The 27,437-nt window shown below is 38.8% G+C and overlaps 1 protein-coding gene across 5 annotated transcripts; it reads left to right on the top strand.

The window, feature by feature from the left end:
• Positions 1 to 1,956: 1,956 nt before the first annotated feature.
• On the top strand, positions 1,957 to 3,670 carry LOC111894947 (dormancy-associated protein homolog 3). 5 transcript variants are annotated; one of them, XM_023891030.2, is made up of 3 exons: positions 1,957 to 2,156; positions 2,583 to 2,732; positions 3,273 to 3,670. In XM_023891030.2, exons 1-3 carry the CDS (start codon positions 2,039 to 2,041, stop codon positions 3,377 to 3,379), a joined length of 375 nt encoding a protein of 124 aa, XP_023746798.1. In that variant the 5' UTR covers positions 1,957 to 2,038; the 3' UTR covers positions 3,380 to 3,670. The 5 variants fall into 5 exon arrangements, with proteins under 5 accessions (XP_023746798.1, XP_023746801.1, XP_023746797.1 ...); XM_023891033.3 differs by having other exon boundaries at positions 2,583 to 2,716; positions 3,266 to 3,670; XM_023891029.3 differs by having other exon boundaries at positions 1,963 to 2,156; positions 3,266 to 3,670.
• The last annotated feature ends 23,767 nt before the right edge of the window (positions 3,671 to 27,437 follow it).

Genomic DNA, 27,437 nt, shown 5'->3' on the forward strand with positions numbered 1-27,437 from the left:
CCGATGCAGTGCGTTCCACACGAATGCAGCGCGTAGGAGTGGGGTTCTGATCCTATCCCTTATCCGCTGAGTCAGCATCGACGTGGCCAATCCGGAGCCATGTACTGAACGCGGGGCGTTCCCTCTTTGGGATGCATGCCTCGAACTTCAGAAAATCATAACTTTCGCATACGATCTTCGTTTTCGACGTTCTTTATATCCACGTGTAGGTGAGATTATGCTCTACAACTTTCGTTTAGACTCTGTTGGCTAATTTTGAGTTTTATTTTTATTATATTATTTTTAGTAGGTCGGGACTGGAAAACTCCGTTAGAAAATCATAACTTCTTCATCTGACGTCTGTTTTCGTCTGTCTTTCTACCGTTGGACTACTATCGACGAGATCTTCGATTCTTGTTTAGCTTGTTTTGGGTAGAAATCCCTCGATCTCAAATCCGAACTTCGGGCTGCATACCGCTAAGTCGAAACTTAGAAAAATCATAACTTCCACATACGAAGTCAGATTTAGACATTCTTTTTATGCACGCTCTCGTTTTAACGTATTCTACAATTTTCGTTTAGATCACTAAGGCTAAATGTCGCTCTAACATAAATTCACTATTTACGTCGCGTTGTGTCGTGCCGGTTCTGTCGCGAAACTTCGTCAGGTCATAACTTCTTTGTTATAACTCGGATTTCGGCGTTCTTTATATGTACGGAATCCTTGTAACATATAGTACAACTTAGTTAAGATTACTCCTTATAAATAATATTCCATAAAAAAGTCATTTTTAATGTTTATCGTTTCTAAATTGACTAGCCAGGATCTACGGGCGTTACAGAAATCGATCACTCGATTATACAATTCGAACACAGAATCTAACCAAAACTGTAGATCTAAGACGATTTTCAGAATCGAAATGTGCGGAATCTTTTGAGACAAAATTTTGACTAAAAAACAAACGATTCAAAAGAAAATCAGATCATTGCAGGTTGATTCCTGCTCTGGTACCAATTGTAGATGAATTGAAATGAGTAATCAAATGTAAATCAGAGTAATTTAAGTAATGATCAAGTAAAGAACATACGATGTAAATATGATCTGGTTTCAGCTTCTATTACTTTCAATGAACTTGAGTACAAAACAGATAACAGAAGTGGGAAAACCCTCTTACTTACACTCAAGTTTAGACCCTATTTATAGGATACTGAAAGTACAAAAAATACTAAGGACTCAACATTACGTTTCGATTAAACAAGTGCCTTAGTAAATACATACGAAATACAAAACATACACTTCCACTTTTACAATATTTTGACCCTTACAAATGTATATCTTATCTTTGGTATAAACACACCTAACCCTAAAAATTATTTAGCAATTTCACTTTTCGTGCTCTTCGACAACGGACACTTTTGATGATCCAATACCTTGTTTGCTTCCCTTTAGAAGTTGTTTACGGAAGTTGTGTTTTATATTATCACACTCGAATGAACAAATTAAGAGAAGTACTTAAGGCATTGTTGAAAATTACATGTATAACTTTATTGGGTGCCCTTGATTTATCCAACCCCATCCAATTACATGTATAACTTTATTGGGTGCCTATTTGTGATTACCAAGACCTTAAGGGCATTGTTGAAAATTTAACCAACGTACAAGGGTACCCACATTAACATCCCCAAAAGTGATTTATACGTGTCAACACTGCAATGGCGGCCAGACCATCAGTCCCATTCTCGTAATTTTCACATAAATCAAGGGCAATGCCCATTCAAAATGAATAAAGTAAAGGGCCCTCGTGACCTTTTACCTCTACTAAATAGACCTGTCACGTGGCAATCTCATCTAATTTTTGACACTGATCTTATCTTTACGCGTATAAAGGTATACCGTATCCAAAATCAACGGCCACGATCAAATACCAGTATAAACGACTTATTCGACGTTTAATCCATGTTCGTCAATAAATACCACCATAGCCACTCTCTGAAACCACTCAATCTTCATCGGAGGGGTTTACGAGTGTTTGTTAGATCATCTATTCATCTTCTTGCTATGAGTTTACTCGACCAACTCTGGGATGACACAGTCGCCGGACCTCGGCCGGATAAGGGCCTCGGAAAGCTGCGAAAACAGTCTACTTTTAGTTTCCGGTCATCGGATTCCGGCAAGGGTACGCTGTTACCTGCCGCTTTTGAACTGTACAATTTGTTAAAGAATATGTTAACACATATAATTATTATAACCTTTTACTTAGAAAATTCCGTTATCTTAATAGTTAAAGTCCTCTTGATCTCAATCGCTTATTGTGATCATCAGGTTTTATTTTGGCGCGAATTTTGCTTTAATTATAATTAATCAAATACTTATAGTATTATTTAATTGATTCCTTTTCTTATTGTATGATAAATTCTGATACTGATCAGTGGCCAAAGTTTTGAAGTATTATTATGGATAAATCGAGATCCTGAAACCTAGGGTTTACGTCGGAGATTATGTGTATCAAACCAAAAAAACTAATTTTTTTCACAAAAGATTTGAATCCAAAAGTGTAATCGTCTGTACTCAAACTGAACGAATTCATTTACTCTCTCTGAAGCAGAATCGCCGCCGGTGACGAATACGGCAGTAGAGGATCCTGCGATGAGAGTAACACGAAGTATAATGATCGTAAAACCTGAAAGAACTCTGAGCGACACACCGCCGGCATCTCCCGCCGGATCTACAACTCCGGTATCTCCTTTCCCTGGTAAGAAGTACGTTTTTATCATTTTACCTGAGATAGACCTTCCAGCTGCAGTGATCTAGAATGATCCTGGGTAATTGGAGCAAGGGTAATTTAGTAATTACAACTGCATTTGACTATTTCTAGTAGGATGTTGGAAAACACTGATGCATATTTGTCTCTTTCTTTGCAAATTGCAATTATAAATTTATCTCCCATCTACCACCATGAAAATGACATTGTTAATAATAATTGGAATTATTGTCCACTATAGTGAACATAAATATTAAATAATTCACAAACCCTACAAGACGAAAATTGATTTAGTAAGTTGATTAAATATACCATAATTGGGCAAATAGGGAAAGAATTTATAATCTAATTAGTGTTTAGTTCTATTCGCTCAAGAATAATTAATATGTGATGCATGAAAGAAAAAAGATTTGATGAAGAATAATTTAAAATTATTGTATGAAAACTATAAGAGTGTTTGATAGATTGCATGGTTGCATTAATATTTGATAATATGTGAGCTAATGAAAATGGTGGATGGTCAGGAGGCAGATCAGAGGCATTTAGGTTTCGTAGGAAGTCTGCATCGGACGCTTTCGAGAAGGCAAGCGGGATTGGAACCCGGAGCCCTCGTGCTCCTTACGACCTGTGAGATCTGATCCTCTACCGTCTGATCTGACCTGTCAGACAGATCTGTCTGACAGGTCAGATCAACGGTCTCTTTAGCTACCAAGAGTGCAATATCGGTTTTAGCTAGGAGTTATAAATGTGTTCGGGTATTTGGTCTTTTTGGTATTTTTGAGAGAGAGAATGTTTGTCTCTTTTGTGTTGTATATATAGTTGTAAATATGTGTGGAAAGTTTTAGGTTTGTGTTACTTGGAACTTTTTTTATGTGCTTGTTGTAGTGCTTTGTTTTATAAGGAAAATGCATGTTTCGTTAATTACAAAAGTCCGGTGTCATACGCTAAAATTGGATTTTGGTGTTTGTTGTTTGCCTCTTTGTGTGCGTAAAAGAACGGTCGACACAAATTCACGTATTCAGTAAACCACATCTATGTCTAGTTGTCTACCTATTTCGTTCCAAGTAGGACTGAACTTTCGATTTATTCGGCTGATATGCATATTTTCCTGACCTGTGATGAGAGCATTGTGATTGAGTTGTGGAATTTCATTAAGATTTAGAGTTTGAACTTTGACACATATCAAACAGTGTTAGGTCCGGGAAAGTGTAGTATTGTATGGGAATGTTTTCTGACCGGGAAAGAAACCATATTGTTTGATTGTATATCTGATTGATTGTGTTGAATGATGAAAAATAACAATATTACCTTGTTATATTGTAATGGATAAAATTGTTGAATAACTTTAAAAAAATACAAATTGTCATACAAAATCAAAATTACATAATAATCATTTAAATTCCAAATAGAATGCCGACTAAATTGTTTTTAGTTTTTTTTTCAAGTTAATGTTACGGCGTTATTCTTTTTAGCAATTTTTAAATTTTTTTTTATAAATCAACATGTGATTCTTGACTCGGTTTATTTCCGATAGTAGTGAGATTGATGGATTTTTCAAAATATATTAGGATGATGGTAGTGTTGTCCGAAAAAATAAGAACTATTCAAATAAAAATGAATTAAAAAAATTAACTAAAAGAAATTAATAATCCTATAAAGTAATATTTATTAATACATAAATATTATATATTGAAAATAATATTTATTAATATATAATAATTCAATAAAAAAGAAATTAAAAAAATTATTTAAAAGAAATTAATAATACAAGAGAGAAAGAGAGACAGAGTCTAGGGCATAATTGTCTTTCCAGCCTATTCAACCAGAAAGATATGGTTTTAAAGTTTTCTCATATCTTACGGGGAAAGACTGATTTTTTTGTGCATATCAAACAGTTTTTCCGGTCCATTCAGCAAGAAAGATCTGTTTGGATCTGAAAATATGTCTATCAAACGGGACCTTAATATATATTGAACGAATGAAATCTCAGCCTTTGGACGAGTTGAATCGTTGATGGTAGGATTTTTTTTCTATTTTTTACCGCATCTTTCCATGCAAGTATGGTACCTTTTTGGTGCTTCACAAAATTGAAACTCGGTGGGTCCAGACATAGAGCATAATAAAGAGGTCCCAAGATTATCAAACTTGTTCGTTATAACAAATATCTAATTTGAATTGAATAACAAATATCTAATTTGAATTGAATTAAAAGATACAATGAATTTGGTGGTTTAAAAATGACAATAGGTAGGGGTTGTTTGACAGGCAAACAAAATCTAAATTTTTATGATTTGAATTTAAAAAAAAAAATTGAATTTTTATGATTTGGATTTTTAAAAGGTCTTAATTTTTAAGAGGGTGTAATCTTTTTACATGTTGTTTGGCTGGACTTCTGAATTGTTGTAGTGAATGAAAAATGACATTTTTTCAACTACAAATTAAACATTTGAAAAAAAAATCCATCAAAAATAGGATGCTAGAAATGAACATCATGCCTGTGATTTTTTTTTATCAAAGTAAGATGCTAAATATAAACATTACACCCAATATTATAAAAAAGTACAATGTAAAATATATAACCTAATATTGCATTACAATTACTGACAAATATTAATATCACACCCGATACAAGGTTTAAATGAAATAATGTATACAATCATTTTGGTTCTTGAACATGTGAATGAAAAAATGTTGTTCCACAAGACATCTTCATCTCACCATCAATTGGTGACGATGGAGCTCAAATTGATTGAGAAAAAGAGCTTCTTGAACAGCTTCTACATCAAGACCCTAAAATTATAACATACATACATCACTACTCTTTACATGCCAATTGCCAGCCAAACTTCATCAACTTTACATAATTTTTGTTCTTCTTTACTTTCTAGTATATAATCAAGCCTTTCAGCTATGTTGGCCAATTTTATTTCCCCACCAATAATCCAAACATTTGCCAATCCACTTGTTTTATATTAAAGTCACCGGGTAATTGTAACAATTTCATTAAAATGATAGTTACCTAGTAATAGTAAGAAGCTAAAATGCACATAATCTGTCAAATTTTTGGATTGTGGTAACATCCCTAGAACTGCTAATGAACATGTTGTCCTTAGGTCTCTCGGATTTGAAGCGGTTTCAATAGAGGGAAGAGCCGGTACCAGCGGGAAACGATACCTAGAAAGGGAGGGTTCAGTGATTTCAATGTTTAATAGTTTCAAATGGGTTGGTGAACCCATAGGATTAAGCATTGAATTTATTTGTCGTTTACAGCATGTGGCATGTCACTTTATTTATTGAATGTATGGACTTTTTCAATGCCTGCAGAGATTCTTTGCAGGGATTCTTTTCCAACTTTATCTGAATGCATTGACCACATTTTAATGTATTTTGACCATATTCATACGATTTCTTTTCTTTATTTTTTTTTTTTGTTTTATTTAAGTTTATAAAGATGAATACATGTTCCATTCATTTGTAGTGTGTTTTTCTTCTGAAAAAATTTATATTCCTTTAATTCATTCGATTACATTTAATGGATTTCCGAGACAAAACTAAACAAATTGGTTCTTGCCAAAGACGCAAAGCCACACAAGGTGGTTCAAGTCAAAATAGTCCATTTTTTGTCAAGATTTTCAAAATCCAAACTATCAACAATGCCAAAACTACCAAAACTATCAACAAAACCAAAACTTCCAACAACAATATTTTCCGGTGCAATAATCTTACAACACATACGGGCTTCCAGAAGAAAATCAGAGTTATAATCCATGGAATCAGTTTTCTCAAAAGGCTCCAGAAACCCAATTGCAATCTTCTCAACCCAAGAATTTCCTGTTTCGTGATGCTCATAATGAAGAATCTGACGGCTCTAGTGATGTCATACCCCGGAACCAGACGGTGGAAACGTTCGGGGGCTTGAGCGTGACTTCACTATTATAGTATCAGTACAGAGTATATAATTGAAACATAACATCATCATCATCACACATGTAATATAACAATATTCAATGTTTACATTAAGTATTGTATTGAATATTACATGTCAAAATAGTCAAAGTATGATGAAACAAACTATAACAAAATATCCATTAGTTTGTTCCACTCAACCTGCTTCAATGGTTTCATGAGAATACAAGTTAATTTAAAAAAGTCAACATAAAGATGTTGGTGAGTTCATAAGCATGTTTGTGAAAATGATTTGTACAACTTTGAAAACCACCAGAAAATCCTATATGTTTTTAAAACAATTTATTATGTTTGTATCAGATCTCGTATTTATGCATGTGTGTTATTGTTTATTAGAATGTATAAAGATAATGTAGAGAATGTAAAGAGAATCCCCCCAGACAACCCTATGTTGTCTGTAAAAGAGAATGATGTCATACCAACCCTCGAGGTTGAGTACCAGCACATGAATGTTCATGAGTAATCCAGAGAGAAAAGGGAATGTCCCGGACAACCCTATGTTGTCCGTAAAAGAGAATGATGCCGTACCAACCCTCGAGGTTGAGTACCAATACATGTATGTTTCTGAGAAATCCAAAGAAGAAAAGAAAAGAATGGTCTTTCGTAAATTTATAACGTTAATTCCTCTAAGTGAGACGTTACAACCATACTTGATAATGACAATTTCGCCTGTCTTGACGTCTGGAAGACGCCGACTTGTTTAAGGTATGGTTTGTCACCTTAGACTGGTCTAGTCTAACAGTAGCGAACAGCTCAGGTGTGGGGCGTCACCCCCGTATAGATCTATACACAAACTCGCGCTCTCCCTCCAAGAGACTCTGGTTATAACTACAGGCTACGATCGTACACTCAATAGGTGTCAACCGACAAGTCTCACTAGATCCTTAATCGAATTTACGCGAAGAAAAATGTATAAAACTCATTTCAGGCCCAATGAACCATGTAAGTGAGCCACTGAGGCATCGCTAACATGTAAGTCATTTCAAGACCCAATAGGAATAAGATTATATAATATGGGCCCGAAATATATGTAAAAGGACAACTAAGGCCCATTTCACATGTAAGGTATTTACAGGCCCAAATAGCACGCAAATGGAATCCATGGTCTGTCTCACATGTTAATGGGTCAATGAGGCCTAATAAACATATAAATAGTATTCAGGATCTATCACACATATTAATGGGTCTCTAAGGCCCAATAAACATGAAAATGACCTAATTAGCCCGTTTGTTATTATATTGTTAGTTTCAACTCAATTATTTAAAAAAATGATATAAAAGACCCACTTTTTGTAAAAATGACACTCTTGGCCCAATAAGCCAAAAATTTACAATTAAGGCCCAATCTTAGTAAAAATAACATTTTTAACCCATTTTTGTCAAAAATATCATTTTTGGCTTGATTTTTGTGAATATAAACATTTTTCTGATTTTTGACTTTTCTGACCTGGTTGTTGGAAAATTTGTAGAAAAATCATCGTAAGTCGAAATTTGGATCCATAAACTCTGGAAGTTTGGAAAGTTTGTCTACTTTGTTCCCAATTTTTCTCATAATTTTTAATGGCCTCAAAACTTTGTGAAACTGCTCACCTTCGTAGGCTGGTCCGAGATTATTTCAAATATGATAGGATGTTTTGTAAAATTCGCCAAAAATTATAGAAAAATCGTATGAAAACGTGAGAGTAGTCATTTTAAAGTTGTAAACCTAAACTTTCTTCACGTAAAATAGTTTTGAAATATATTATCATTAAGGTGGTCAAAATAGTTCGAGATTAGACCAAAAGTTTTCTGTCAAAGTCTGATTTTTGATTTTGAGTTATCCATGTTCGTACACAACACTTGTTTTTGCTATTTTAAGTGTATAAATCCCATATCTACAAGTTTACATGTATTATATGTGATAAAACATATTTTTCTCAAGGTTTTTATGAAGATTCAAGTGATAAACTTCATATTCTTAACATACTTTTAGATTTGTGAAGTAAACAACACATAATTACCAAATAATTCATGAAAACACACATAGTCATGCATATACACATAAATCTACACAAAACAACTTGTATTCTCCCTAAAAACAAAGTAGAAATAGACAATAGGGGGTATGAAATCACTTTGCTTTGTTGTTCTCGGTTTGAAGAAGAAATGGAAGAAGATGACGTCATTCTTGGCCCTAGCAAGCTTCTTGAGAGGTTTTTGAGCTTAGATGGGTTCTAAGATGCAATATCACGAAATGGCATGAGTTAAGAGGAGATTTTTGAATTAATCAAAAAACTAAACCATGGATATAAGCTAAAACTTATCAAGGATGATGATATTGGTGAAGAATCCTTTTGAAAGCACCCACAAATCTCGAAATTTTGATGGAAGAATGAGGAGTTCTAGAGAGTGTTTTGAAGTAGCTTGAAATGAGAAAATGGAGGTGGGTGGTGGGTGTGTTGGCCGTGAGTCAAAAAACGGGGGAAGAGAAGAGATATTTGAGGTGATGTTGCATGGAAATCCACCATTCAACAATGAGGTGTCAAGGGAGGATAATCCCTCTTTTTCCTTTTTTTGTGTAAATAACTATATGGGCCGAGAATGGGCTAAGAGGAAGGAGGATGATATGGTTTTGGGCTCCTTTTTCTTGGCTTGCTCGAATTTATTGTGACAACTCTAAATTTATATCTTATATCAATCCCTGCGTTCAATCAAAGTCAAACTTTCAATTGCTAAATTTTAGCAGTTTTAGAGTCAGTTTGAGTGTTCTAAAGCCTAGTACTGCAAGAGATAACTGGAGAGAGGATACTTTAGGGTAAAGTATGCAACCATTAAGTTTCAAAACTACAAGAGTTTGGATTTTACGGCCCTAACATGGAGTTTACAGCCATAAACTCCAGGGTATATAAGTGACACTTAGTCATTTTTATCATTTTTAACCATTTTCAAATCCTTAACCCCATTTCTCTCTCAAGTATCATCACTAGATCTTCAAAATCGTAAGTATTTGCTTCATTTCTTAGTTAATAAACATCATTATCTAGTGTTTGTGAATGATTTCATCCCTGAAATCTCTTCAATTGATAGATAAATCAAGTGTTCTTCATTTCACCAAGAACATCAAGAACACACACTAGTGTTCTTGAGCCTTAAGCACCCTTTCAAGCTTCTACAGTATAAGTACTCTTGTCTTAGCTTGATATATGCTTGAATCAACTAGTTTACACTTAGAATTCATCAAGAAATCATGAACAAATGGGAGTTTACGGACAAGGAACCTTCTTGGGCCGTAAACTCTATTTAAGGGTCCAAATGAACTCTAGTCCCTTCCTACGCCTTGGATGCTAGTCTTGATCCTTCCTTGAAGTGTTTAGGGCCTTAAACATCAAAGAAACATGTCCCCATAATATTTTACGGCCGTAATCACATAAGGAAGTGGTCCTTGGGCCGTAAACTCTATAAGGTGGTGATATTGTGCCCCTAATGCTTCCAAAGGCTTGGATTTGATCATAGAATGCTTACTCTTGGCTTATAAGACCTTAAATCACCAAATGGAACTTATTACCATGAGTTTACGGCCGTAAACTCATGGGGGAAGTGACCTTGTGCCGTAAACTCCTTAAGGAGTGGTCCTTGGGCCATAAACTCCAATGCCATGTCGTACGACCTTTAGATGCAACCCTTTGGTACCTATAACACTTGAATCAAAGTGTTTCCATGTCCTAGGGTGTTTTAACTTGATTAATTAGTTGTTAATTGACTAATTAGATACATATACATTTTATTATATGTTAACTAGGATCATTGTGTGTGTTCAAGTCCTCACTTAACACTTAACATCCTTCACCGATCCTACTATCACATCACTCATTTCAGGTGAGTTCATACCCCTTAAAGTTATCTTGTAAATGATTTTAAATGCTTTTATAGGGGGGAATACAAGTAGAAAACATGCTAGTTATAAGATCAATCACATGTGATTTATAACTGTGTTTCAAACAAGGATTTCATATACTTCAAACTGTGTTTCAAAACAATCTACTTTTAAATCGGTTTATAAACTGACATCAAGTCATTATTTATTTATTGCTCAAAACTCTTTAAATGTATTACAAAACCTCTTTTCAACTTATATATATACTGTCAATAGCATGTATATATATGTATAGTTATATACATAATGTTTAAAGGACTTAGGACTGTTGGCTCGCTTTATTTCCTTTTCCTTGTTTGGATGTGGACTTAGGGTATCGGTCAGTTGTCCGAAGGTCGTCTAAATATTAGATATATATTATGTATACATATGTAGACATAAAAGTTCTATTCAATCAGTTCAGTACCTTTGGGTAGCAAGGGTATACATTCATCTATTCATATACATAACTTACTAGTAAACTATAATAGGTATAGTTTAGGAGAATACTATCATATACAAATACTACAACAGAGAATATTATAACAGAGAATAATATAACAGAGAATACTATAACAGAGAATACTAGACAGAGAATACTATACATAGAATACTATTACTATAACAAGATTCAGAGATAACATAATGTGAGATACTACTTCATGACACATCGACCATTTCGTTATGTCACGTTTTGTAACCAGAATCTCCTGGAGGGAGAGCGTGAGTTTGCGTATAGATCTATACTGGATAGACTATCCTACACTTTTTTTGTTCGCTATAGTGGGACTTGCAAGTCTACAGGTGCCAAATGTCATTTCTTTCGACGTCTTTCATCGTCGTGTTATAGTCAGATTAGTATGGTAACAATCATATCACATTTTGCCTTAATTAAACCATTGGTGTTAAGGTAGTTATTACTTCAGTGATTAATACAAATAATACTGCAGCACACATATACATTTTCCCATTATATTCAAAATTTGATCTTCTCACATAAAGGGTAATATAAAACTATATTTTGGTAATGATAGTCATACTTGGGAAAAGCTTTCAGTTTTACAAAGAGACAAACATACAAAACAGTCGGGTCTTGGTAGAAGACTACTTTTTATACTAGTAGAAAATATAGGATTTTCTAGGAGTTTTCAAACATATACAAACCTTTACATTGTTCAAATACAAACATTTTCATCAAACTTATACAATCATTGACACTAAATACTTATGAACTCAACAGCTTAAATGCTGATCTATGCTTTGAAAATAACTTGTATTCTCAGGTCACCAATAGACAGGTACCGATGATCAGGTTTTGAGAAGACGGAGCATCTTCAAGACTCGTCTTTTATTTTGATTATTCTTTTTGGTGTCTTATTACTATTAAAGAACACACTTGTATGAAATTATACTATTAATGCAATGGATGATGTTGTTGCTTATTTACTACTTTGCATTGTTATGATACCGTACATGACGTCCTCCGCCCCAGAACGTTTCCGCCGTTCTTGGTTTTGGGGTGTGACAGATTGGTATCAGAGCATTGTTTATAGTGAATTGAGTATATTAACCCATAAAAGATATACTAACTATGAATACAATTGGATTAAAATACTCTGACCAAGAGTTTATACTTTTAGGTACTAATATACTTAACAAGAAGTATACATAATTACATATCTACATACTTACTATAGAACAGTGTCATACTAGAACATAACAAAAGTATTACTATTCTTGAACATCACAAGTGAGCTCAGGGATGTATGGTCAGTTCTGGGAGTGACATAGCCTGATCAACTATGTTGGTCCGAGAAGTGATTAGCATATGTCGAGAATGGTTTTGATGTATCAACAAGTCTAAGAACTTACCAACACTACTACAATGAGAACATTAGAACATAACATAAACTTAAAATACTATAGGAGTATTTTGTGGTACTATAATTACTTATTTGAGAACTAAACAGGTTTTTATTAGTATGTCAATAGTTGTTGAGTGGATACACTACGGTTATATGTAACTATGGTGGCATAGACTTAGAATCTGTAATCTTTGCTTTACTTCCTGTTCCTTATTTGGTTGTGGACTTAGGGTTAGGATCACTTATTCGAAGGTTTATCCTGTTTTGATTACATATGACTGGTATGCACTACACAAATGTTGAAGTAACTAATAAAGATCATATTATAATTATTCTAGTTAGTACGTCTATTAATTAATTCGTATACCCCTTTTCTCGCGTAGATATCATGGTTGGATTCCATATCCCTGGAGACCCGTACTTCCCAAATCAGGGCAATGCTGGATGGCTGGATGACGAGCCAGAAGATGACCATCCAATCCCTTTGGATGATCACCTCGCATAAGGCTTTTCGGATGGTTCCGACTCCGAACCAGAAGTCACCAACCTACCTCAAGTAGTTCAGAACCCAAATCTCAATCCCCGACCTGCATTTCAAGGTCCCATACCCTTGTGGGCAACAAACTTGAATCACTGGAGTGATGAGCAGGGTCAACCATTACCCTTCATCGGATACTGAAGCTTTTACAATCTCAGCGAAGGAGGCTCTGCTGACCGAGTCCTGCCCATTATGGTCGGCAGGATTGCTCGGACTATAGAGCAAGGAAGAGCAGCAATCGGCCAAATCGTGGAAATTGACGCTAACTCGGGCGTTAACACGGTCCGGATTGTCCATCTTGAAGAAGCTATGGAAAGGACTAGGAGAATCAATGAGACTCTGCAGCAACAGCTAGTTGCATCCCGTGCTAAGGTGATAGAACTTCGAGTGCGTCAGAGAGCTCATGAGTGACATCTTCAAGACGTAGTACGTCAACTGGATGATCTGAGGGCTCGCATGAGGAATTCCCGTCGCCAGTAGAAGATGTCTGAATCATATTTTCTTTTGGTTTAAGGAATAGCCTTTCGTATCAGTGCTCTAGGTAGCACTTGTCTGTAAAAATATTCCTGTCATTCAAGTACTTTAACTAGACTTCTAAGCTGTCAAAGTTTTGCTACTTCAGATATGATGTAAGACCTACTCTTAGGTCAATTTTTCCCCAAACTCATTACACCCTTAATATCAATGATATTGGCAGTTAGCTAATCTTTCGTAGAAATCTTTGTTTAAATACTGATGAGATTAAAAAACAATAACTTTTAATCTATAAAGATCGATTAGATCGTGAACAAGTATATGAATATGAAACTGCAAGAACTCAATATAAATAACAAGGCAGAACGCAATAATTAGAACAAACAGCTTGAATCAAACGTGTCGAATGATTAAATAAAATCCTTAGAAGAGCTCGATTAAGAACATCAACTGTAAAGGATTGGAAGATTACAAGAGAGCAATATCGTAAACTCTGGAACGCTAAAACAGAAATCTTGAATCTTAACCTAATATGCATGCAAGCGATAACTTATATACAATACATAAAAGGCTCTCGGTTGGACAGGCCCAAACCGGAGAATACAAGGCTAATCTACGAGCCCAAAAGACGCAATACAAAACAGAACTTCAGCCCAACAATCTCCCCCTTTGCGTCAATTTGGAGCGAGACCATCACTTCGTACTTGGGCCGGCAGCTGAAGCTGGTACCTTCTTCTTCACGGTACTAAACAGACACTTGGTTATGGAAAGGATGGTCTGTCTAAACCGGATGTACCAATTGATCATATCTTCAAAATATTTGATGTCATCAGCCGAATTGTCCTTACACCGCTTGACGATAGATAGGACGTGTTCCAAGCAGGGAGTGGTGTAGAGGTGCTTGTCAGCTAACGCGAACAGACATTTCTGTCCTTCGGCTCTGGTGAACATCACAGAGTTTCGCCTCGAATCTATCTTGCCCATTTTCATCGTGTTTAGATCACTGGCCGATCCCACAGGCTTGACTTTCGGTTTCTTCTTAAACACTGTGGCAACCTCCTGATCCATTAGGGCCACCTCCATGATATAGCATGCCAGCATCCTTTTGACATGGTCTAAGATGGGACCATATTCGGCTTCGTTTGTCAGCAAGATGTTGTACAAGACTATCCAATCATGAGGGTTCAGATTGGGCAGATCCGCCAGAGAGATCATGTGAGCAGTTCTTGCAGATCCTCGGATAAGCTTGAACTTGACGTTTGTGAATCTCCCCACAGCAAACGGCTTCAACACCCGAACATTGACAATCTTCTGGGCGCTCCATGTAAGGTATTGAGGGCGAGCGGCCTCCAGATAAAAGTCAATGAGCTCCCTGTCAAGCTCATCGTTCGGATGCGGGACTTCGAAAATATTGGAGAAGGCGTGGAAGATGAACGCCTTTCGAGTCAGCGGCATATCAAATTGCGAATCGACCGAGTTGATGCAGTCGAATGATATCACCGGCTCGAGCCATAGTATGCTTGGAGTCTCTATGGCCTCTTTTATCAGTCGATCCCTGGTCCAGGCAGGGAAGAGCAGCTTTCGGCTCTCAAGGAGATCGTTGGCTTCTTTTTGTTTACGTTCGGCTTCTTCAGCTTCACGTGCCACACGACTGACATCGTCATCAGTATTGCGACTGTTCTTTCTCTTCAACATGTCCGCAATAGTCTCCTTGTCTTCATCTTCATCTTCATCTTCATCTCCTCCCTCTGCAATATTTTTGCCCTTGTCCTTCACACCCGAACCCGAGGCATGACCAGTTGGGGTTGGTTCGGTTGTGTGAGTTGCTTTTGAGGAAGGAGGTGGTTTCGATCCTTTCTTCTCATCTCCCCCTTGTTTCGGAATGGACACGAAACTGGGTAGGCCTTCAATTTTACTCAAGAGAGCCATGGCCGGAGAGAGTTTCTCAGCGAGGGTACGCCTCACCGAGTGATTCAGGATGGGGTCGTGTGCTTCCAGGATGTTGGATAGGGCAGCGTGGACATCCGAAACACACGTCTTGATGATTTCCCTTTCGGATCGAAGAGCCTCCAATTGTTGTTCGGAGTTGGAAAGTTGGGTGCTCTTGACCTTGAGGGCAGTAGTCTTACTTGCCAGGACGTCCATCAGTTTATTTTCAGCCGCAAGATCCTCTTGTAGCTTTGCCAAGCGGGCTTCAATGGAGGCACGGAGTGCCGAGTTGTCGTCGCTAAGGTTTTGTCTGAGGGTAGCGAACGAGGATAACTCCGTCTTCACAAACTGGGCCAATTGATTAACAAGTGGTTCCAGTGTTGTTTTGGTGGCTTCGGCGCTTTCCTGCATAGACTGCAGCAGGATTGTAGCGTCATGGAATAGTTTACCGACTTTTTCGGTCGCTGCCTCACAAGCTCGGGTGGAGGCGTCTATTGCAGCCGTAGCAGAGGCCACTGAGTCATGTTGAGCCCTAGAGAAGGCATCAACTATCCTCTGAAGGGCAGCTTCAGATAAGGATGACTGCTGATTGGAAGAGGAGGCGAGAAGTTGATCAACCTTCTCGTTCAGCTCACGGAGATGCTTCTTGGTTACAGGAGCATCATCCTCCTCATCACTTTGAACTTTAAACGGACTATAGTAGACCGAATCAAAGTTCAGATGGTCACCACCGAGGTATTGATCATCGCCATCGGAGGCGTCTTCTGGAGATGAAGGTGGTGGGGAAGCGGGGGGTGTTATGGGTTTGGTTGGTGCAGGTTGAGTAGGTGGGGGGTGAGTTTCGGGTGGTGGTTGTGTATGGGTTTCGGTTTGTGGAGGTTCGGTTACGGGTGGGGTTTCGGTTACAGGTGGTGTTTCGGTTGAGGTGGTGAATATGGGTGGAGGTATAGGGAATGAGGTTGGTGGTATAGTAGGGGTTATGGTGGGAATGGAAATAGGTATTGTGGGTGGAGGGGACGGAACTGGGGATTGGTGAATTTCCATCTCCGGGGTTGGGGAACGAGGGGGTGTGTTGCCTCTTTGTGGAGATTCGTCTCCTTGTGATCCCTCAGAGCCCGAACTCCCACCTTCGGATTCACTGGAGGATGATGAAAGGACGAGCGTCCGTTTCGGTTGGGTCTTCCTCCTTTTCGGTTTTGGAGAGGAAGCAGCCTTTGGTTGTTTGCGTTTCTTGGGAGTGGGTTTTGGGGCTTTTGATGGTTTCTTCCCCTTGTCTGTTTTCTTACCCCTTGCCACCGGTTTGTCAGCATCATGGATCGATCTCAACATGTCCGGTGTCAGTTCCCTCGGACCAGATGGCCCTAACTCCTTGATCGCCTTGATGAAGCTGCTTTCTGATGGCACACTGCCATACATCGACTCCGGGATAGAGCCAATGAAGGAGAATTTCGATGCAGCGGATACGATGATCTTCGTGGTGTGGAATGTACCAATCGAAGACATCGCTGCACCGTCAGCAGTTTGGACATTGAACTTGTCCATAGCCCATCTTGTGATCAAGATCCAGAACCGGGCTAGTGACACCTCGGAGTGTCGGGAAACGGAAGAGAGGCTCTGAATCAGTTGTTGCCAAAGGACAAATCCGTAGTCCAGATTGATCCCGTTGTACACCGCATACATAATCGACAGGAAAAGACGACTGGACCCGTCCGATCCTGAGCTTCGTTCTGACAGTCCCTTGAAGAGAACTGTAAATAATCCATTCCATTGGGGCGGTAGACATGACTTCTTGAATCTGGCGACGGAGGTGAGAACTTCCGTGTAGCCCATGTTGTAGAACATGCTGTAGAGCATACCAACCGGAATTGTCTCCGGGTGAACACGCGATGGGTCAGCGGCAAACCCAAGCATAGAGCAGAAGCGGGAACGAGAAATCGACGTCTTGTGTTCCGCCACTTCGAAAAAGATCCTGTCGACGCCCTTGTCATAGTAGGCCGTCGCATAGACCTGAGAGAGTGCCACCATTGGCACCGTTTCAATTCTTGACAGTGCCGGAGCAAGCTGGGAGTATTTGAGACACTCGATGACCGGCGACATGTAGGGATCATAGGCCAGTGGGTTCAGATCAATCACGAGGCATTGCTGAGGACGGATTGGAAGAATCTGAGAAGTAGCATGGACGGAAGAGGATTCAGCCATTATTGCAGGTTGGAGAAGAAGATAACCGGGAGAGAGTTTGGAAGTATTTTTGCTTTGGAAATTATGGGGCAGTAAAGAGGTAAAAGGTGGTCTGGATGGGTTTTTATAGTAGGTGATAGGAGAGAGAAAGATCGATTCAAATCTCTTATGGAAATATGGAAGGGTTTTTGAGTGACTGATTGGTGACAGTTGGGACGTGCGATGATCACGTAGGAGAGAGAGTGTCAGATTCCTAGGATCACGCCGCCCAATAAGCGCCGGTTCAGAGAGAGGAACCGTTTCTATTTCCACACGCGCCATTAATGCCTGATGGATGACGCTTCAATACTTGCACACGCGTCCAATAGTGTCAGAAAAAGCGCGGCCTCTTCAAATTCACGCGCCTGCTTTTTACCGTCGTTTGAATTCCTATCCTTTGAACTTCCGCTGCGTCAGCATCTTTTGTCTTTTCCCCTTTTAAACGGCTGTTTGGAATTAATGATCCACGTGGCTAATTTTTGACCACAACTTCATTTGTAACCATCCAGTAAATATCCAGCCTGTAAAATAATTAGTAACGGAATTTTTTGAAAATCTTGGATTTTCGTGCAAAGAGTGTAAAAGAAAAAGAAATAAAGCAACTCTTTTTAGGATAATCTGTGATGTCCATAAGGACACGAAACTGATGATCCCGGGCACGAATCTCTTCCTTCAAGGTCAAGAAAGACCTCAAAGTGTTAGTGTGGAATCCCGTTGAATTACGATCAAACATTCATTAATAAATGTTGAAAGGCTTCTTTTAATAAGGCAAAATAAAGGTGGTTTCGCTTTGATCCAACAGTTCAATTCTTGATATAAGAACGAACGTGAACAAAGTACTTGTGAGACCAGTGTAGTCTGTTGAACAAGTAGGTTTGAGTTGATTCTTTAGTGGCTTGGATTAATATGAAATCTCATATAAAAATTTAAAACTGGATCCCTTGGGAAGAAATGTTATGGTGTGTAACAATTTCATTGGAACCACGCAAAAAGAGAAGAAATTGAGATTTCATGAAGGTACATTCGTCAATTCATTGGTGAAAACTTGATCAAGTTAATTGGTCACCGTCAATTCGTTGGTGTTGAATGTTGGGTTTCACTCAGTTCGTAGTGACACGAAACTAAGATCATAAACACAGAGATTGTGTAACCATAAACCCCAGTGTCAATTGCTGAGAGTCTCAAGGGTTACAGTGATGAAACGAATGTTATGGAGAAGTGTAATGGGGATGGTGAAAGAAGACGTAGTACCTCTGCTGCGAACATAAGGACCAAGCAGGAGATTCTGAACTCGTGTGAGAACAGAGTGAGGTAGCTGACGATTAGAATAAATAAGTTAGCCTTATTGGGAAGACAAGGTTTGTGTTTACCAGGTCATGAAGGCTATTATTCAAAATCTTATGAGGCTTGGGTCACATACAGCAGCATGCTTCTAGGGACACTTAAGTAAGGCTTGAAATATATTCCCATAAACAAATGAGCACACAAAGAAAAATAAAAGAAAATATTTTTGTAGTTTTTGAAATTTATATATATAAAAAAAAATTAAAAATAAAAAAAAATTATAGAAGAGTAATAAAAAAAAAAAAACACAATTAAAAAAAAACTTGGAAAAAGATTGAAAAACCGAACCCGAGCGTTCGGTTGGTTTTGGTTGGAAAAAGTTGAAAAACCGAACCCGAACCTTCGGTTGGTTTCGGTTCAGGAAAATTTTGAAAAACCGAACCCGAACCTTCGGTTGGTTTCGGTTCAGGAAAATTTTGAAAAACCGAACCCGAACCTTCGGTTGGTTTCGGTTCTTGAAAATTTTGAAAAACCGAACCCGAACCTTCGGTTGGTTTCGGTTCTTGAAAATTTTGAAAAACCGAACCCGAACCTTCGGTTGGTTTCGGTTCAGGAAAATTTTGTAAAACCGAACCCGAACCTTCTGGAGGTTTCGGTTCTTGAAAATTTTAAGAAACCAAGGAGTTTAGATATGCAATAAAAAAACTTTTTACATAAAGAAAAATAAATTTTGCACAAGAAATATACAACACAGAAAAACTACCTTTGAAGTAATGAGCGAGTCAGATAGTTGAACCGAACCCGAATGTTCGGTTGGTTTCGCTTCTTACGGTTGAGATTGAGTGGTAGTGTGAGGAACTGATTCTGATTCCATCATACCGAGCCCTTGCAATATTTTATTTAATGATGCTTCAGGAAGAGCTTTGGTAAAGACATCAGCCAGTTGATCAGTGGTTCTTACGAAGTGAACTTCGACATTTCCATCTTCCACATGATCTTTGATGAAGTGATACCTCAGTGCTATGTGTTTGGTTTTAGAGTGTTGCACCGGGTTATGACAGATCCTAATTGCACTTTCAGAGTCACAATATAGAGGGATCTTCTTCATATTGAGTCCATAGTCTCGAAGTTGACTCTGGATCCAAATCACTTGTGATGTGCAGGATGCAGCGGCAATGTATTCCGCTTCAGCAGTAGACAGCGACACACATGTTTGTTTCTTGGATTGCCAGCTGACCAACTTCCCATCAAGAAATTGACAGCCACCAGTGGTGCTTTTGCGGTCGAGTCCACATCCTCCAAGGTCTGCATCAGAATAGGCTTGAACGAAGAAGCCAGAGTTGGATGGATACCATAGACCCAAGGAGGCAGTTCGCTTGAGATAGCGTAGGATGTTCTTCACTGCCAGCATGTGAGGTTCGCGTGGGTTAGCCTGAAATCGAGCACAATAACATACAGAAAACATGATATCAGGCCTGCTAGCAGTTAGATACATCAGTGAGCCTATCATTTGACGATAGAGCGTGATGTCGACAGCCGGTTTATCTAGTGAAGGGGTAAGTTTGGTGCCGAATGCCATAGGGACTTTGACTTTTGAGTCTCCCATCATGCCAAACTTTGCTAGGAGAGTCTTCGTGTAAGCTTCCTGATTGATAAAGATGCCTTCGGGTCCCTGTCTTATATTTAAACCAAGGAAAAAATTAATAGGACCCATTGAGCTCATTTCAAACTTAGTCTCCATCAACTTTCTGAATTTAGCTGTTAAGCTGGGATTCGTAGATCCAAAGATGATGTCATCGACATAAATTTGAACTATCATAAGGTGGTTACCTTCCTTTTTACGAAAGAAGGTTGGGTCAACCGAACCTTGTTTGAATTTGGACATCTTCAAAAATTTTGTAAGCGTTTCATACCAGGCTCTCGGAGCTTGTTTGAGGCCGTACACAGCTTTATCCAGAATATAGCAATGATTTGGATACTTTTCGTTCACGAACCCAGGAGGTTGCTCCACATACACAGTTTCTTCAAGTTCTCCATTGAGAAATGCACACTTGACGTCCATTTGGAAAACCTCAAAGTTTTTGTGAGCAGCATAGGCCAGAAATATTCTAACCGATTCTAGCCTTGCTACTGGAGCGAACGTCTCTTCGTAATCTATCCCTTCCTCCTGACAGTATCCTTTGACAACCAGGCGAGCCTTGTTTCTTATGACATTACCTTCCTTGTCCATTTTGTTTCTAAAAACCCATTTGAGACCAACAACTGAAGCATCCGGAGGAGTTGGAATGAGGCGCCAGACTTTGTTCCTCTCAAACTCGTTTAGTTCGTCTTGCATAGCTTGAACCCAATCAGAGTGATCGAGGGCAGTGTTTACTGTCTTCGGTTCGACTTTTGATACAAATGAGTTAAACATACAAAACTCAACTTTTGAGAATAAGGATGTCTGTTTTGCCTTCAGTTGAGATCGGGTCAGAACCTTTTCAGATACATCACCAACTACTTGAGAGATAGGATGATCTCTGGTCCATTTTGTCAGAGGAGGGTACTTCGGATCAAAGGATGGATCTAGTTCAGCGTTGATCATCTCTTCAGGCTCGGATTGGCTATCAAAATCAAGCGGCATATCATCATGCTCCCCCTCAATTGATGAGTCTTGACAAACGTGAGGTTCAGGGGTTTCTTGTGGTGCTGGATTTTCAGACATTGAAGGACCTTCGTGAGGAGGTGCATCTTCGGTTGATGAAGGACCTTCGGTTGATGTAGTAGAGCTTGGCTCCCCCTGGACTTGTGAGCTAGGCTCCCCCTCGACAAGAGAATTTGGCTCCCCCTCGACTGAAGCATTGTTGGTTGGAGATTCATCAGTGGTCGATTCTCCTTCATGCATTCTTCTTGCAGCATCTTCGACAATCTTCTTCATATGATCTATTTTGTTGTCGGCTGCCCCTGCTTCTGAGAGAGAAGCTTTTTCCGGTTCATCAAAGAGATCCAGAAAATTCTCGTACATATTGGCGATTGAGATTGTGACTTGACCAGTTTGAGGAAAGATTTCCCTGGCAGTGTTATCTGTGGCCTGTAGCTTCTTGACATAGCTATCGTCGAAGGTCACATAGTATGTTTCTTCAATCCTTCTTGATCGTTTGTTTAGGACCCTGTACGCCTTTGAAGTGAGTGAGTATCCCAGAAAGATTCCCTCGTCGGCTTTGACATCAAACTTGTTGCGGTGTTCTTTAGAGTTAAAGATGAAACACCTTGAGCCAAAAACGTGGAAAAATTTCACATTGGGCTTCCTGTTGTTTAGTATCTCATATGGTGTGAGCGTGAATCGCTTGTTGAGATAGGACCTGTTTTGTGTATAACAAGCAGCAGAAATAGCAGCAGCCCAAAAATATAGAGGTAAGGAAGCGAAACTTAACATAGTTCGGGCAGCTTCACACAGAGATCGGTTTCGTCTTTCGACTATTCCATTCTGCTGTGGTGTGTAGGGAGCTGAGAAATTATGGCTAATTCCCTTTTCTACAAGAAACGCTTCAAACTCCATGTTCTTGAATTCGAGACCATTGTCGCTCCTGATGTTGCGAACGACCTTCTTGAGCTGGACTTCAATTTGCTTGATAAACACTTTCAGCTTTTGAGTCGCTTCAGATTTGAGCTTTAGAAAGAACACCCATGTAAATCTAGAGAAGTCATCAACGACAACAAGAATGTACTTGCTACCACCGATGCTTTCAATAGATGAAGGACCACATAAATCGATATGAAGCAATTCGAGTGGTTCAACAACTTTTGTGTTAACAATGGATGGGTGACTTTGACGACTCTGCTTTCCCATTTCACATGCAGCACATAAATGCTCTCTGTCAAACTTGAGCAATGGAAGACCCCTAACATGACCTCCAGTGACAAGTCGGTTGATATCTTTGAAATTGAGATGAGAGAGTCTTCTGTGCCACAACCAGCTTTCGTCGTATTGAGCTTTTGATAGCAGACAAATTGCTGGGTTTCCTTTGATGGGTTTTATGTTCAGCGGAAACATTTCACCCTTTCGCTCTGACTTCAGAATCACTTTCTTTGTTGTTTTCTCTATGATTTCAGAACCTTCATCATCGAATGAAACTTTGAGACCTGTACCTCCAACAAGCTGAGATACACTGATGAGGTTGTGTTGAAGTCCTTCCACATAAGCCACCTTTCTTATGGTAAAATCACCATTCGTTATCATCCCATATCCCTTTATGGTACCGTAAGAGTTATTTCCAAACTTAACGTTGCCACCATTTGCAAGAGATCTGTATTCCCTGAGTTCCTCCTTCCTTCCTGTCATGTGACGCGAGCAGCCACTGTCGATGTACCATTCTTCGTCAAACTGCTCGTCACTTATAACCTGCAAAAATTAAGCAGATTTAGGAACCCAAAGTTTCTTGGGTCCATGTGAGGTTTTCATGGGAACAGGAATAGTTAGAGAGATATCAACAAGATATGTTCTTTTAATTAAAGTTGTTTCATCTTTCTTTTTAATGGTGAAAACTTTTATTTTGTTAGGATTGGATTTGTTCGCTTTAGACTCAGGTTTGAGTTCACCGACTTTCTGCTTTTCCTTCTGTTCAGCAGATGGACGTGGTTTTTGAGAACCCATGGAGTTAGTGTTAGAGCAAGATGGAGATGAACAAGAAGAATTAGGAAGAGAGGATTTGGATTTGGATGGAGGTGTCTTCCTTGCTGATGACTCTAGGTGACCCTTTTGCTTTTGATCGTTGGTGGGTTTAACTTTTGAGTCTTGTTCTCTTCTGACTTCAGAACTGAACCTCTGAGTTCGGTTGGAGTTGTTCTTGGAATCTAACCTTTGGTTTCGGTTGAAATCCTTTTCAGAACCGAACCTTTGCTTTCGGTTAGAATTTTCTTGCGAACCGAACCTTGGCTTTCGGTTGGTATCTTCTTGCGAACCGAACCTTGGCTTTCGGTTGGTATCTTTCTGCGAACCGAACCTTGGCTTTCGGTTGGTATCTTCCTGCGAACCGAACCTTGGCTTTCGGTTGTTGGAATTATCGTGCTTTCTTACGAGATTATTTTCATACTTCAGATTCTTGTCCTTGTGCGAATAGTATGCATTCTGGGAGTGCCAGAATTGTTTCCTTTCAGAAAGGTTTTTCCTGTATCTTAGGTTCCTTTCTATCTTTTTATCCCTCATCTGTTTAGGTTGATGATGAACGTTCGCTTTCGCTTTTGATGTAACCTTTGCTGATTCCTTTTGATCTTTAGGAGTTTTTCTTTGAAACGAGGGAGCAGAGGGAATATCTGAAGATTCAGTTTGCCCTGAGGAAGTGGATGGAGTATCTGATGAAGTTTCACTTCGAGCTGTTGGCGTTGAAGGAATGTCTTCTTTTACTGAATGATCAACCTCTTGAGGAGTGTCTTTTGTACCACTTGTGCTTGGTTCACTGAAATTATCAGGCTTGTTCAAGGGTTCAGGTATGTATCTCCCTTTCTTCATCCAAGAGGTTCTTTCAGATAGGCCAACGGTTTCGTTTCCATTGTCAATAGGAGCTTCCCAGAAGAACTCATCACAGCCATCAGCATTGTCTTCGTTAACGATAGCCGTGAGTTCAGCTGTTTGATGTTCGGTTACTCCAGTCACTTTGTATACCTGATTCGGAGTGGTTCTGACCTTTTGATAGACAACAGCCTTTTCTACTAATTTCGGGGACTTTTGTTGGGACAATCTAGCGAATTCCACAGAATTTTCAGAAATAAGATTTTTATGGTTTTCAGTTTCGCTTTTCACAAATTCTGAGCAGTCAACCGTATCCTCTACAGAAATTTCACTCATGTTTTCGTCCTCGTTAAGCTCAGATGCATTTTCAACATCAATTTTATTTTCTGAGCTTACTTTGGCATTTAGAGAGTCAAACTTTTGTATGGTTTCGGTTCTCAGTTTAAGTCTATCATTTTCGTCCAACAGATTTTTGAGCATGTCCTTATGGTCTTTGGATTTAATGAAGGACTCAATTTTGTCCAGTCCAATTTGATAAGTTGGGTTGACATCATCAGACAAAATCACACTCTCACAATTGTAGGCTTCGGCATCGATTTCATCCTCCTTAAATTCTAGGAATGGTAAAATCATACGGTGGATCTTTTTGCCTATCTCACAGTCTAAGTGCAGCTGAGTAATATTGGAATATAAACGTTTAGCTATTAAAAAAAAAACATTTCGTTGTTTTAACAATTTCAAATTGTCTCTCTGCAAATAAATGTTTTCGTCTTTGACTTTAATTAATTCCGACTCTTTTAACTCAATCCACATACGCTGCTCCTCACTCTTCGACGCCACCTTGCTTAATTGATCAGTCAGGTTAGAATTGGTGACTCTAGTTTGAGTTAAGCTACTATCTAAATGAGAAATGCGTGTGTTAACGTTTTTTAATTCTTTCTCATATGAGGATGATGGTACTTTAGATGAAATAAAAACAGATTGTACCTTCTTTATCAGTTCATCAAGCTCATTGAACTGTTGGCTGAGTGGTTTGGCTGTAAAGCACATATCTTCCTGCACTTTCGGTCCATTGCTTCCTCCATCGGTGTTGTATCCCCTCATTTGAGATGCGCTTGACACCATGAAGCATTTTCCACCACTGCTATCCTCCTTAGCCATATAAGCCTTTCCATGAGTAGGCTTCCTCACTTCTTCGTCTTCTGAGTCAGTAGACCAAACTTCGGTGCTACCGAACTCATCGTTATTAACCGAACCCTGCACAATAAGAGCATTAATAGAAGGGTTAGCGGTAGACTTTTTCTTCCTCAACTCATTCAACCTCTTCTGCAGTACGGCTTCCTCATCCTTTCCGTCATCCTTTTCAGCCATCTTTTTAAGAACACAGTCCTTAGCATAGTGGTTTTTGCCACCACAGTAAAAACAGCTTACTCCGGAATCGCCATCTGCCTTCGGTTCCTTCTTGGACTCCTCAGCCTTCGGTTCATTGTTTGCCTTTTCAGAGCTATAACTCCCCTGCCAGTTTCGGTTTTTGTTGCTGGGGAATCTCTTCTTTATGAACCTCTTAGGATTGGATACCATCATGGCATAATCCTCAGCTGTGAGGTCATATTCTTCCAAGTTGAGCTCTTCATCCTCCATCACGGCTTTACTTTTAGATAGGAGGGCCAACGAACCAAGACTAGACACAACGTTCTTTTCTTGAACAACAATCTTCTCTTGGGACTTTAGAATACCCACCAGTTTCGCCAAAGAGTATGATTTAAACTGTTCATGGGCTTTGACTGTGGAAACAACTGCTCTCCATTCCGATCTCAGTCCGTTCAAGAAAGTAACCTTTTATTCGATGAGCTTCCTTTCAATGTCGTGTTTGATCATCTTGCTGAGAAGATGATTGAAGCGATCAAACGTCTGGGTCACGGTTTCTTCGTCCCCTTGCCTGAATTCTCCAAACTCAGATAGAAGCAAGGTTTGGATGGAGTGTTCAAGATCTTCGTCTGTTGAATACAGTTCGCGAAGTCTATCCCACACTTCCTTCGCCGTAGTGCATGAGCTGACTAGTCTGAATGTGTCGGACTGAAGGGCGAATCTGATCAACCTTAGTGCCTTAATATTGCACTGGAATTTATCTTTCTCATCCTGCGCAATATTCGTCACGTCCTTGAGCAAATCGTTGTATTCTTTTTGCGTCTTAATAACTCTGGATGTCGCGGAATGAGAAAATGGTCCATTGATAATGGCTTCCCATATGAGAAAACCATTGTCCTCCGATCCAATCACGTAATCTTCAAAATGATGTGCCCATACTTCATAGTCATGGGTGTATAAGATTGGAATCTTTGTCGTCGAACCAATGCTGTTGGAAATATTAATAGGGTTTGATTGCGTTGCGTCCATAATGATCGTAATAACCTGTTCAAAGATCAGACTTGTAATAAAGCAGATTAGGGCAAAACAATAAATACTAAGATACGTCAATTAAGATGACGGCTCAATAAATATCGATGATTGCGGAAAACCCTAATGAAAATCTTTTTCACAGAAAAGAAGTGTATCGATTACACAGCCTCCTGCTCTGATACCAATTGATGAGATTAAAAAACAATAACTTTTAATCTATAAAGATCGATTAGATCGTGAACAAGTATATGAATATGAAACTGCAAGAACTCAATATAAATAACAAGGCAGAACGCAATAATTAGAACAAACAGCTTGAATCAAACGTGTCGAATGATTAAATAAAATCCTTAGAAGAGCTCGATTAAGAACATCAACTGTAAAGGATTGGAAGATTACAAGAGAGCAATATCGTAAACTCTGGAACGCTAAAACAGAAATCTTGAATCTTAACCTAATATGCATGCAAGCGATAACTTATATACAATACATAAAAGGCTCTCGGTTGGACAGGCCCAAACCGGAGAATACAAGGCTAATCTACGAGCCCAAAAGACGCAATACAAAACAGAACTTCAGCCCAACAAATACATTCATTCATGTGATTCTAGGACTCTATGGAACTCATACTCTTATCTAGTTG

This window comes from Lactuca sativa, chromosome 7, assembly GCF_002870075.4.
Source record: "Lactuca sativa cultivar Salinas chromosome 7, Lsat_Salinas_v11, whole genome shotgun sequence".
NCBI lineage: Eukaryota > Viridiplantae > Streptophyta > Magnoliopsida > Asterales > Asteraceae > Lactuca > Lactuca sativa.